This window comes from Trichoplusia ni, chromosome 26, assembly GCF_003590095.1.
Source record: "Trichoplusia ni isolate ovarian cell line Hi5 chromosome 26, tn1, whole genome shotgun sequence".
Lineage (NCBI taxonomy): Eukaryota > Metazoa > Arthropoda > Insecta > Lepidoptera > Noctuidae > Trichoplusia > Trichoplusia ni.
In genome coordinates this window covers 1,555,040-1,570,204 of record NC_039503.1, presented here as the reverse complement: position 1 = coordinate 1,570,204, position 15,165 = coordinate 1,555,040, and the positions used below count along the sequence as shown (strand labels likewise).

General features: G+C 33.5%; 1 protein-coding gene across 3 annotated transcripts in view; it reads left to right on the top strand.

Annotated features, from left to right (window-relative positions):
* Nucleotides 1–15,165, top strand: part of LOC113505509 (pleckstrin homology-like domain family B member 2) — a 114,005-nt gene that overhangs the window by 86,891 nt on the left and 11,949 nt on the right. For all 3 annotated transcript variants that reach the window (XM_026888253.1, XM_026888255.1, XM_026888254.1), the window contains one exon: nucleotides 2,923–2,953. In XM_026888253.1, coding sequence (XP_026744054.1) covers nucleotides 2,923–2,953 — 31 coding nt within the window. The remainder of the gene's footprint in view (nucleotides 1–2,922; nucleotides 2,954–15,165) is intronic.

Below are 15,165 nucleotides of genomic sequence, written 5' to 3'. Positions count from 1 at the left end.
CACAATGTAGAGATGTATATTTATTCTGTGTTATAAGCTACTTTCTTTACTCGCGGAAAGTTTTCTTCTAATATATCTTCTTTTCTATATTAAATATGTTAGTAGGTATCTAATTTACTCACGCGTATTAATCAGGATAGCCGGACTAGTTTCGGACCCAACCGGAGTCCTTGATCATGAACTGACGCGGCGGCGGGCTAGTGAGTCGAATACTATGAATATTTTAAGTTCGTTTACTAATTAAATCTTTTCTCTGAGCTTCAGCCCTCCAGCAATTTTCATACTAAATTCCATTAGCATCACTTTAGCGGTTGACTGTGACAGCTCAACAAACGATTTCGCATTTCTGAAAAAAAAACATTAACCTATACAAGTAATTCGAATTGTATTGAAAAACATTTTATTTCACATACTAAACATAGTAAGTACATATTTAAACAAATAACATTAGAAAACTAATTAATATTCTACGCCTTCGTAACCCAATTGATATTGGCAATGCTACCACTTTCATTACGTACTATTGTTAAAAAAGAGTACCTAGGTGACTACCACGGTGGGAGTGAGAACTCGCTCTACACGGTGTAATGTGTCGTCTCGCTTTTACGCTTGCATTTTTTAGGTATTATTGTTAACCCTTGACGCAAAAAAGGGGTGTTGTCGGTTTAAAATTGTAGATATATCTGTGTATGTATCTGTCTGTGGTTGTGAGTTAAAAGTGTCTGTCAGTCTGTCTGTGACATCATAGCTCCTGAACGGATTGAGCGATTTAAATTAAGCTTGTTTTGTATTAAAGGTGAATTATGTGCGAGTGTTTTCTGATATGTTTGATAAAAATCGGTCTAGCTATTTAAAGATTGAGACGGATGAAAGATTAAAAGTCGTGGTCTTTTTAAATTTAATTTTATTATCAGAGGAAGTGATAGCCCCTTAATATATTTTTTCGTACCTAATTATACTATTGATAATTACATTACTTCAAACATTTTTATGAGAAAGGCTTTTGATTAAACTATTATGTACGAGCTAAATAATTAATCATTAGATCCTAAGCATTATTATAGAATACTAATGACGCAGTTAGCTTTCTATTTTAATGTTTGTATGACACATTAAACAGTAATTTGCTCAGTCTAGGTCGACGTACACATAAGCCGTGTGTTTGTAAACATACGCGAAAGTAGGAAATGTTTAATATTCTTAAACAGGAGGATGATAATTAATTACACGTATATCTATACTAGCTGTTGCCCACTACTTTGTTCGCGCGGTTATGTGGATATGAGTTACGATTTTTTTTAATCGGATTAATATTTTTAAAGTGCTGATCTGCTTCTATTAATCATAGCGTAATTGTATATGCCTTAAAAACTTCTTTAATAAACGGACTTAAAATAACAACAAAATATTTTTGAAATCGGACCCGTAGTTTCTGAAGTTACGTTCACCCGAAAATTTATTAATTTTCATTCAGTCATTCGTATTCATATCATTCATTTGCATTCCGAATAAGCCAGCTGTGAATAAACTACAAATAACTCCGATTTAATCGTTATATCTTCAAAATACTTTAAAATATAGCTCAAAAGGAACGGGACCCTTATGTTTAGATTGATCCCATTTGCTATACATCTTTTAACTCTACAAGTCTGATAGGTCACTCAACCTTATTAATAAGCAACAAATGAGCTTAACGCGGCCATAATTATAATTCATAATATCCGACTAGACACATGCTTAACATACAGGATGTTTAATTAATAACTGCTGTGAAGTGTGAATTATATTCTATTTTGTTTTACTTCATCTTTATGCTCTGAAAGTAGTTAGGGTGTTTTTTCTTATCGTGTGGTTCATGTACAAATTGGTGTCCGAGTTAAAACCGCCTGTAGGTCTCTACATGGCTCACGAGACTCTTGAAAATGCTCAGATGTGCATGTTTCCTAACGATTCCTTTATCTTTTTCTATCAAGTCATATTACTTTGTTCTGTTACATATTGATTCTAAATCTAAAAGATATTGGCCTGTCCGAATTAGTTGCCTTTCGGTTTAGTTCAGTGTCGGGAGTCGAACCTACTACCTTTAAATTGGCATACCAACGGTCATACCACAAGGCTACCATATAGAATATCGTAATTGTAAAATGTGCATATGTAATATTTATTTTTATTTCTAATCTAGAAAAAATAGTTTTGTTGGAACACTCAATAAACACTTGTAAATAATTATAATTGATAGAACACTAAAGTAGTGAACAAATGATAAAATAAAATCTAGTGTTACAATAGAAAGTGATTAAAAATGTCCAAACCTAAAGACAAGGATCAGAAATGCTCCCTGCTATGTTGGTGAGTAACACAATGAAGTCCCCTTAAAATAAGTGTCTTTTTGTCTCCTGTTTCACAAAAACGGTTTCATAAACTTACAAATCACACGCACAAATACACCCAGACTCAAGACAAGCATTCGTGGATCACACAAATGCCGAGATGTGCTCTTGCATTTGCTTTTTATTTATCATATTGTTAGCGTATACGCAAAAGTTCTGTACAATAAATCTAATATTATATAACCAACGTAAAAATATGCAATTTATGACTCCATGTGAAAACCGCTTGATGCGAATGTGTAGAGGTCCAGATTCTTGCACAAAACATTTTCATCGCACATCTCTGGTAGAAACACAGCCTCACGAGGTGTCCAAGCAAAACTATCAATATATTCGAGACAAATACTTGATATATCCAGTTATAGTTTGAGTTTAATGAAAATCTACATATTTGAGAATCGATTTGACTGTCTAGGAATGCTTCAAAACAATTCTCGTTTAATTGAGACGAATGTCAAATAAAACATGAGCAATGAACACGTCATTTGTTTTAAACGTGTCTCTCTAACTAAAGTGTTTTGTTTTGTTACAGCTCCGGGCTTATGTCATCATCCATCGAAGAGGTGAGTGCGGCTTTCATTTATAAATACGTCCTTTTTAAGTAGTAAATTAGTGTTTATATGTACCGTAAAACGGGGTGAATGGAATTTCAACGGGTGAATTGAAAATAGTGTTTTATCAGGAGATCGGATGCGTTTGCTTACATAAAAATACGTAATCACATTTTTTTACCTCTTCTATATCGATTGAGAGTTTGTAGTCTTTACCAAAATGTATAAGTCACTTTGCCTCTTTCTTAAAAGACCAGAAGCCAAAACAGTTAAAAAGCTCTTTTATTACAGCTGACAACATTTTTAAATCTGTAAAACGAAACCGTTTTAACGTTTCGAATTTCAATTCTAATTTCGAACTAAAAAAGAATAACATAAATAATACAGGCTGCATCCAATAGACAAAACTTTCTTTGTTTAACGATTCGGATGATGTTACTTGGCACTTAGGGAAAAGCTGCGAAATATCTTCGTTTCTGTCTTACGCAACGGACATGTGTATTTTGGTCTCGCTCCAACAATATATTGTATTATTTCCGAAGCGCCAAGTTATTTTGGCGGTTATTACGTAATACGTATTTTCCCGTGGTTTTTGAACATACGGTGTATTTCAGAGGCTGACTTATTGCGAAAATAGGGAAATTAGTTTTTTTGTTTGAGACGGGCAGTCTGTTTTAACTTATGAGTTTATTTTTCTATCCTAATAAAAACATAGTGTCTTTTTCTTAGCTATAAGTTGGTAACTATTTTTTTGTTTGCTTTCTCTGTAAGTCCTTTTATTTTGATCCAAATTTCTACCTCCAACTTCGCTTACGATGTTTCCTCAAAACTTTTGTAGTAATAGACAATTGTGTTTTAACATTTCTATTATTACTTTGAATTGTGAGTTCTACACTCAGATATTTTAATACCACTTACACAATTGGCTCCGATCGTACTAGAATATTTAGAAATCATAAATGTTTCTCTACACTCATAAGTACCAATTGAACTGTCAAATGACCACAACATAAAGGCTTTGACAATTGGCTGTCAACAAATCATTTTATATTATAGTCGCCTCTTTGCGAAGTATACTACTTGTGTTTGCACTATTTGCGCACTGGGTCACTGTTTCAATGAGTTGCAGTGAACCGTGTTATTCTCGTCTCATTCTGATAAAATCGTGCTCTTTGTTGATAATATTGTATTGATGTATATACGGAGATAGCTTCAAATCTCGTTGCAACATATGACATTTAAGATGTATTACGGTGTTCGCAGCTAATGTAACGAAGAAGGCCTAGGTGTTTAAACTTCAAGAAGACTGTCACTTAGGTGTTTGTTCGTGCGTCTATCACCAGGCTGTTTCAGGAACCGTGATAGATAGATAGTTGAATTTTCAATAAATTTGCTGCAATAATGAATATAAAATAAGAACTTAATTCGACTTAAAGGAACGGTTGGTACGGTCATAATCCAATTGTTGAACATTTTTTTTGCAATTTTACTATTCTTTAGCCATTTTCTACGACTGTCCCGTGACCGGTTTTACACAGACTATTAACCTTAATTAAACACAAACATAAATAAATTTACCGAAAACAGTAGTTTAGCTTTCATTACAGTTACAAAACATCAATGTCCAAAAATAAAACTGATCCTGTCACGACGTGTAACGTTTCAAATTACAGAAAAACCACACGCCATATTGGATAAAAATCCTGGATCTCCTTTTAAAGTAGCCAGGCTTATAAATAGGAACATCAAAAGCATCTTCTGTTAATAGTGAAGGAAGCTGTAATTTAGCTCATCCTGTCTGTTTTACGTAAGGGAAACGATGGTTTGTCTTCTAAGATTGTTATGTATTTATTTATTTATGAGATTTTATATCTAGGTACTTAAAAGAAGGTTAGAAGAATGTTAGAGAAGAAAATTAGGTGCATTTCTATAGGTGAGTCGGTAATGTCGCGATTGCGGGCAAAAGTAGGTGCCATTGTGGTAGTCATGTTTAAATAAGAATTGGTAACTTCTTTTAATGAGATATGTATATAGGAGGTTTATGGAGAAATATTGAGTGTTGAACACCGATAAATACAATACCCTCCTAATCAAAACAAATCAATACATTATAGAGGTCCACTAGGCAAACTTATTTTCTGTAATAAGCCATAAGGATTACAATGAATGGATTGTCAATTTACTTCGTCCTATTCACACGAAACTGTCTGTCAACACTGTCCTCACAACTCTCGTTTTAGATGATATTAATATAAAAAACATTTCTATTAATAACACACATGTCTCCTGTCTTACATCTAATCTCTGCCCGCCTCTCTATTTATAACGAAACATCACGCTAATATTAAATAGGCAGAAGTTTGTGTGTTTGTATGTTGAGTACTTTTTCTCTCTCAATCCGCTGAACAAATTTTTATGAAATCATTTTGTGTGTTATTTCTTTATCCTAAAGACTGATTTAATAAATACAATATTACAAACGTGTATCTCACACCGTTGTCCACAGAATTCGTAATAGGTTGCTGACTGCTTAACAAGGTACATTTGTTACGTAAAAAAGTCTAGTCTAGTCTCGTAAACTAGTCGAGAAGTAGTTATTAACGCCTGCTAGAAAAATATTCTGCTAAAAGTGCCGTTCTTAAATGCTTATGTCTCTTCGAAAAAAAAATATCGCTTCTAGGGGGACAATATTTTTCGCAGTGCGTTTGCAATAAAACACTTTTTCTTTCTTTCTTTGCGAATACGGCCGGACAGTATATTAAGTACGTTAAATAACTGACCGGTTATATTACACATGTGATAAACACGAGCAACGCCGCGGAGCACAGCTAGTTAATCCATAAATATGACATATGTCTCCTGTCATCTATCTAATCTCTGCCCGCCTCTCAACATACGTGTTGTCAGTCTAATGGCGCGAATTTTATTAATGTTTTTATGTGACATGGCTGGGACATTAACTTTAGATTATAACCTATTTTATTGCTAAGTGCCTCTAATATAGATGTAGCGATTTTCTATTTGTTACATTATTTATGGATTATTCAGGAATAGCGAAACTTAGTTTGAAATCAATTTTCGTTTGTAACGGATACATGGTTGAAATCGATTATTTTGTTACAATGTCAATACAGTAGGAATAAATGTGTGTTACGTATAGAAGAACAATGTCTGAACATAATTTTTGACAGTTAAATTTGTTTTTTTTTTTTCATAAAGATTTAAAAAGTTTAAAGATACTTCTTTAAACAAGGCTATGATGATTCATCAGACGTCTCTCCTAGTCCGCATAGTTACAAATAATTATGTCAATTCGCAGTTCACAAACCCTTTAATATATTGTTTCAAACTGTTCAGATGTGAAGTTGAGAAACACCTTTAGGTTGCTATCCCATCCCACGCATCACCTTTGTTCTAAAACCACTGAATTTTCTTCAAAGATTTTTGAGCCCATTTTATTGTAGTACTTAAATTCTATAGATCGGCAGACAAAACCGCAAAAATGTGTGCAACTGTTTGTTTCGCAGCTTTTAAACCTTACCGTTTATTTTCGAATAAAAAATTCTATTTACAAAATTTAAAAATTAATGTGTCAGAATTTCTTGTTTATGCTTTCTATTATGATATAAGTCAAGAATCTTTCAGCTGGATTACAATTGCATAAAACGAATGCAAATATTTCGAGTTATAAATTATTTAGAATGCTCTAAAACAATACAAAGTCACGGCCGTTGATAATTTATGCCCACACTTTTTCATTCCGAAAAATCTCGAATTTATTTTTACATTCAAACTTCTTTGATCACACACACATTACAAGCGGCGACTTCCTCCAATCATTCATTAAATTTAAAATAAGAATACGAAAGTCGAAGTTTGAAATTTCGTGAAATATAAATATCTTTCCGGCTTTTTATATGCCTGGGAACACTAAACGGTGTAAACGACTTTTAATTGGTTATTATTCAAATATTTTATGTAGTTTAGACTTGTTTTATATCTTGATGCAGCTTTTGTATAAATGGACAAAACATTTGTATGTTTAAAAAAAAATTATGACTGAATTAAAAACATAGGCCAAATCCAATTACAATGAGAAACAACATCCAAAGTATCCCCAAACAAAACAAATTGTAACAAAAAATTGTATACAGAAATGTAATATAAAAACTTCAAAAAAAAAACGATTCCATGAAGTAAGTGCAAAGACTGATAATGTTATTATCAGTAATTTATCGTAGTCTACCGATTATAATCTACCTTCACTAATGCAGTCGTATTCAATAAGCCATATAAGCAACATATATGCCGTTTATAAAGCTTGCCAAAATATCAGGCCGTAAAAATCAATTCCAATGCCTATCCGCGATCAGTGCCAGTGAAGGAATAAAAAAAGAATGTATAAAATGGCGGTAAGTTTTCTTGTTTATGGTTTCCGAAAACTAAATTATTGTTGAATAAATTATTTTTATCTTTTATGCTTTTCTTTGTGTATAAGAAATAATTTGGAATTGTAGTTTTTTTTTCATTTTGGCAGTGAGAAAAATGCCAGGCATTTTATCACCTCTGTCACAATTCGTGACATTTCGCTATGTGGCGATTTTATTGTCAAGAATTTTATGATTGCGATTTTAAAATATACGTTATATCTTCATTTATTTTGCGGTAGCTTACATCCGGATTATCTTTGTTGAAGTACCTACTTATAATATTTGCGCAATTCTTTAAAACTTATAAAAAATTTATGCCGAAGGAATTATTTCGTCGATCTGTCGTTGTGTCTATTTATATTTAAATAAATCTTGTTAATTCATAATGGTATTCTTGAATTCCATAAAGGAAAAAATCTAGTCTAAGTTGAAGAAATTAATGATCTGTCATTAGCTAAAACTGTAATTTACATGCCCTTTATAAGACCGTAAAAAGTGTAGGTAGACTGTGTATGGGGATACACAGTCTACACTTTTTATACAATTACTCAGTGAACATACATTGTTCTCATCTTCTAAACATCTCTTATCAATATATCTTAAAGCCTTAATATTGTTTGTAATGTGTCGTCATAATAATCGCTGCATTAATCATCATTGGTAATGATTAGCTCATAGGTGCGGCCCGCCAAAAGTATTGAATTGAATGCAGATTCGATATTATCAAGCCATTGTGCCAATCCTAGCCTACTTAACCTAATTCATGGACTAATAGACGACATATTCAGGGCTTAGCTGTTAGCATCAAAATGCGATCAGCAGAAATCAAAATTTTATTAAAAAAAAACATATTTACTACTGTTTTTCGTAAGATTTCAGTAGAATTCTGGTGTTTAATTTACCTTGCTTTCTAGTTTTAATTGTAATTTATTGTATTTGACTGTATTCAAAGTCTTGTTAACGTAACTGTGTGCATGAGGTTCAGTTGTCGACTTACTTAATATTATCAGCGTAATGACTTTATAAATACTTAAATAATATAACGGTTTACTCGCGTGTTTTTCGGAATCACCCGAATATTTTCGGCGGACAACCTAACCGGAGTTCGGAGTCCTTGATCATGAGCTGATGCGGTAAGGGTCGTGAGACGATTAACTTCCTTAGGTTTTGACCATAATATTCACAAAAGTCACTAATGGAAGAATGCTATCTTCTTTATTTCCATGTAAAATGAGAGATATACATTTAAGATCATCACTAGACGTCTTTATTATAATGGACAAAGAACATTAAAATTTTGTTTGCAAATTATGTTGTTAATTTGCAAACATTAAACTAACATTTCCTTTGTAGATTTCATAACACATTTTACAGTGCAATTTAATGTTGCTTCATTAGTTTATTATTACGTAATGGATGCAAAAATCAATGTAACACCATTATTTAATTGCTGACAACACTTCAACTGAAATAGATCCCTTTCCGAAACATCACATCCATCTTTTTACCTTCAATTAAAAAAGCTATTAATTCACTTGACAACTACGTAAGAAACGCACCAGACCGAAGCAGGAATCATTAAAAAACTATATATCACCGTCGCAAAACTAATGACTTGAAATATCTGCGTCATGTAAACAGATATTAAATAAGTTTACGCAAATAAATTGTTTACTAAACACGAGACAAATATATTTTAGGAGTATATTAAGAATTATATTTTTATCTTGAAGAATCTTGGCGTTGAATTGAATAAGCTGTAAGATATGTCGACGGAACTTCCAGTCAGATTTTGAACGACTCTTGTATTTATTTAGTGTGCCGATTTAAACACTATTTTACAACGAGTATAAGAATGCTACGCCTCTAGTGATTCTTGAATAGTTACTGGCGTATGGTAAATTTCAAAATCTTCAGAATAAAAGTGGTCTTTAAGACGATGGTGTTAGATTGATTTTTTGACTACACGCTAACTTGAAGTCACACGCCAGATAGTAAACACTTTCTCAATTTTCATTGCGGATATAAAGAGAGCTGACGATTGAAACCCACAATCCATTCGTTACAGCCACATTTAATTTTCATTCAGCCAACCACTCTATATCCGAACGTCCAAAAATAAACTCAACATAAACCAACCTTTAAAATCACCCAAACACCATGATTAAAGAAAAAGTCCTTAATGCCAGTAAAACGTGTAAATAATAAATGTTAATTCACAGTCTCTGACGCCCACTTATAAATACACCTAAAATAAACATTTTAAATTTTGTCTTCCCGACCGTAGTGCGACGTCGGACGTAGACCGAATGACCGGCTGCCTCGAGCAAGGGCGAGGTTTTAAAAAGCAAAATAAAAAAAGTAATTCACGCTAGTCGTTGGTTGAGCGGTGCGCGGGAAAGTTTGACGTTGAATTTTCATTTACGGGATGTTTTGTAAAGTGTTTTTTGTGTATTGTGTTTAGTGAAATTAATTTGAAATATTTTTTAGTCAAAAAATACTTTGGTTAATTGTATTCAGGTACCAGTGATGGTCTTTTTTTGTTTTTACAATTTAGTTAGGGGTTGAATATACGGGTAGCTACACAAATTTATTTCTTTTATTTATAGATACTATAGATGTTTTAGTTAAAATCTACACAAGATTCAGCATAGTACTGTAAAGAAAAAGCTATTTAGATGCTGATTTTGACAGAGGTCAAAAACTTAAGCAAAATCAGATTTTCTATACTTACACTAATTGTGTGCTTGGTAAAAAATATATCACAATAATATTATAAACGCTGAAATATGTGAGTACGTTTATTACCTCTTCACGCCCAAAGAGCTGGATCAAATTCGATGAGATTTGGCATAGAGCTAGCTGACGAATTAGATTAAACACATACTTAGATATTCTAGTTTTATCCGACTGCTTTAAGAGAAAGGAAAGGTTTTTCCAGTTATAACAAGAGCTAGCAACATCTGGTTAACAAATATATTTATTTCAACTAGTATTAACTTACAAGCTCCTATACAAAAATATAAGGCGTCGGTGTACTCAACATTAAAATGTGATATAAAGCTTACCAGTCTGAAACAAATCATAAATTCCATTCCATTATTCATGCGCAAATTAACATGTAACCCAAGAGAACATTTATAAAAATTTACATAACTAGCAATAAATCTTTGTAACAGACGCACAAAAGCTACAACTTTCAACGCAAACGTAACTGCGTCATTGAGACAAAAATCACGTATTTTCAAGGGAAACTTATAAAATTATATTGTATTTTACGATTGTATTAAGGTCTGTCTATTTTTGAGTTTACGAATTAAAACAATACTACTGAGTAAGATCAATATTTAAGGAATTATAATTGTATTGATATATTGTAAGCTTACAATTCTGTTAAAATTCCAATGTATCATTAACTAGGCTATAGGAATACGAATTATTAGTTTGACAACACCTATTAACGCAAATTGTCTGTGGCTTAGCACCGCTGCCAATCGTAACTTATCTAGAATCAGCTACAATGCAACACGCCAAAGGTTTAATCTCCGCGTAGGGACAGTATTTGTGTGATCTACAAATGTTTGTTCTGAGTCTGGGTATCTTTATACATGAACAATGACTTGAATCGTTTGTGAAACCGCCGCGATATAAGGATTAGGATCCTTAGAACAGGACTCGTTTATTAAGGAAAAAAAAGCAGCCCATATAATCATTTATATAGCCAGATACAAAATTAAGGAACAAAACATGATCTTTGTCAGTCGTTCTTACTTACGGACTTTAAGCATACAGTCTTACAAATAAAGAGCATTTAAAACGTTATCTGAAGGTTCGAATGCTTCGGAATAGTAGTCATACACTATAAATATATGTGAAAAAATGTGTGTATATGTGTTAAATTCCGTCATGAGGGACATGGCATGGGGATACGACGCCTTGCCCATTTACCTGGAATGAAGTCATTAGAGTTTCACCCCGGAAAAAATTGGTAGTATATTTAGTAGGTATGTAGGTTAGTATAATCGAGATGACTACTCATGTTTCTATTTTTACTAGACTCAAAAGGAAAGGACTGATTAAAAACTAATTAGTACCAGTCTTAAGCCGCTACGCGTGATAATTATCGCAATGATCCGTCGTATCTTTGATTAATTAGCTGATCTCTAGCCTTAAATGTTAAGCGTACAATGTTATTCACATATAAGTTTAATTAATTACATAAAATTACGTAATACATATCAGTTCCACGTCGGTTCAGTTCTGCAATCTTCCGTACAAAGCAGCGCTAAGTTGGTTTTCGATCAATTTCGCCAATGTCGTTTAGATCTTTGCCATAAAATCACTGGTAAAAATTGTATCTGGCTACCTGGCCTTTTATTCGGAGAGCAGGGAAATCCTCTTCGACACCCACCTTCTCGGTACAGGAAAAGGGTAGCGACAGACTTTTAGTGACTAAACCAAAACCGCTGTGCGATGTCTCCCGCTTTTGACCTGTGCGTAGCAATACATTGCTATTTATCATGCACCGACCGCGGGGCATCGTCGCCCATTAAGGTCAGGCTATTGTTTGCCAGATCTGGGACCAGACCCATGCTTCCACTGATATTGTAGATTTTGATGCTTTCGTCCATAAGTTCGTGCTGCATCTAATTAGTAATTTATTAAAAAGGTTAGTTACTTAAAAAAAAAATTAAATGAAAAATTATTATAAATGAAAATATTAAAGTAGTATTTCGCCTCACTTTACATTTCTGACAGCAAAGAAACCTAAAAATGCCCTCACCGGCAATAACGTCATTCGATATACCATTTAACACAAGGTAACAAGATTCCAAACTCACAAACTCGAACTTCACGTAAACAATCAGAACGAACAATGGATCGTATGACGCGCGCACCTCGTGAGGGCAGATCTTGTGAGTGATGAGGCTATCAATGTAGATGTTACGGTTTGTTTATACCAATCTTAAAGAAATATGGGCGGAGATGGTGTTAAAATGCTTTTTATTATTTGGTTTGGTATTAAGTACTGTAAACTGTATTTTTGGAGATCGGTGAGTTTATGTTCCACCAGTGCGCCTCAAAGGGATGTCAGTAAACTCAAAGCTCATTAAGCCTGATCGCTCGGGCCAGCGCGATTGCAGAAAACTGTTTTTTTTTTCAGGTTGATTTATTATGAAGGTATAAGGGTCAGGACGGTGTCTTATGTTAAGGTTAATTTAAGAGAATTTAGATTTTATAAATAGAAACAACAGACAAACAATCTTGTGTACTTTGAATTCATGGTTCTGTATAGTAAAAATGTTCACTTAACGAATTTTCGCAGAATTTCTCCCAAAATCGTCTACAAAGTACAAAGGTGCTAGAAAAAGGCTTTTTTATGTTAAAAAAAGTTTACGTCATGCCAAGGGTATGTCGTTGAAAATGTATCGTCTTCTCGAGATTGCTTACGCATGTTAAACGCTCAACTTCTTTAAGCATACCACGAAGTAAGATTAGACCGTGAAACCGTACTTTACATTACAGTAAAGTAGACTACATACATCCTATATAATTTATTCCGTTTACGGTTCTCGTTTCCATGAATCTCATTATAAAACTACCTACACTTATTTCCATCTCTGCACAGATTCCCCCGCGATCTGTTATACGCATCACCTTAGTTTACAGCTTCTGTGCACATTCCTGCAGATACAATGTGCCGGTTCGCGAATACACTTGTAAACAATTGATATGACTAATAACTTCTTATGATCAGACAAATATGCAGCGAACAGAAAAGGAGGATAGAGATAAATTTAACCTTTTTTTGAACTAGCTAAATTTGTTTAACCCGCTAGTTTTGCAATGAATATTAATTGTTATTATAACTTTCGTAAAACGGATCCATAATTATTTTATTCGCATCGCCGGACCAGTTTTGGACCTAACCAGAGTCCCTTATTATGAGCAGAAGCGGTAGCATGGCCGCGTTTTTCATGACCCCGCGGAACTGAATTGGATTGCATACGGATTTTGGTTCCTAATATTATTGTTATCTTTAATTGAATTTTGCAAACTAAATTTGTTCCACTTTCCAACAGAGCTAAAATTTTGCATGTATACGTATACCGCGTGCTTATATTTTGATAATATACGGCTGATCTGATGCTGGAACTGGGAGATGGTTGTAGGAGCTCAGACATGATACGAAACTCCTCAAATGGGTATTGGTGTCATACATCATATATCCCAAAGAATAAGAAAGGTTTTAATATTAGCTTGTTACCCAAATATTCCCAATACTCTACATACTTAGTGATATCTCATCTGCACTTAACCCTAATATCAAACAAAACCAGTCTTAACGAATAGTTTAATGCCTAGAACGCAAACGAAAACCTATTAAAATATGCTTCATTAAAACTATTTCAACTAAGAAATATTTCACAATGGCTGGCGCCATTCTGTGTTCATATGCACTGTTAACTGTTAAATCGCAGTGAACTATTTACGTAAGACGTAAAGATTTACTATCTTAAAAAACGTAGATAAAACAGATTTAACAAGTATATCTGGATTCCTTCAATGAGTGATGTTTTACTTAAAAGTTGCAAATTGAGCAATCAAAGAAAATGAAAAATTTATATCTTAAATTAAAATTAGCTATTATGTCTGATAGGTGCAAACGATTGCGGGTGGGAGTCGTTACAGGTAGTCAGAAGCTAGAAAAGTCTGACGACCAGTCTAACTAAGGTGTTGCCCGGGTTACTGGGTTGAGGAGGTCGGAAAGGCAGTCGCTCTTTTCAAAACACTGGTACTTACTGTATCCGGTTAGACTGGCACCGACTCCAACATAGTTGGAAAAGGATGATGATAATGTCTGATAGGTGCAAACGTTATTATGTACTGTCGTTTAGTTGGAATAATACACAATATGCCTGTTTTCATGCATATGATTTTGTAGAGAAATTCAAAAAAAGGATAATTAAAATACTAAGCAATAAATAATTTGGCTATTTTTGAACGTTATCATAAAAATATAGTTTAAAAGTATATTTGTCATGAGACTAAATTTTATTACTAGAGGAAACATAAAAATTAAGTAACAACACATGTCGCTAAACTGTCGAGTGGAAGATTCTTATTATATTTAATTAACGTTTCAGATATATAAATAAAAATAAAACGATGTGTAATTATCATAAGAGACGTTTTTACTTAAGAACAACTTGCTAAATGTACAGAGCATAGATTATGTGCGTAAAGAATTGCATCACTTGCCATGCTCCGACATCAAAGCGCGGATGAAATACCATACCAGGTTTCGATTTAGTCAGTAAGAGTCTGACACAACTCACACAGCCCGCTTTCTCCCCCGAGAAAGCGGGTTTCCAAGAGGTTTCCCTCGCCTTACAAAAAATTAGGCTACAAGTTTATAGTACCCAACGTTAGTAGCCTAAACTACCCTAAGTTTAAAAAAGGCGGTTTTTGTGTTGCCTCGTTGCATCGTCATTATCAGTACTTTCGAAAATAAATTATTTTCAACAGACTTTGAGGAATAAGAGTTTATGTCAATTGAGATGTAGTGCTTTGACATTACAATTAAAAGCCGCTCTAAATAAGTGTGTATTGTTGTTTTCTCGTGCATTTATCATCACCATATCAGTCTTAATTACTCACTGCAGGGCTGGTTTCTTTCTGCCGTCTTTGTGTGTCCCCATCCAAATCTATTCCAGTAAATGCAAAACGACCTGAATTGTCCTACTGAACTTCAAAATTTTGTCAGAGTACATGTTTTATCACAGATATGAT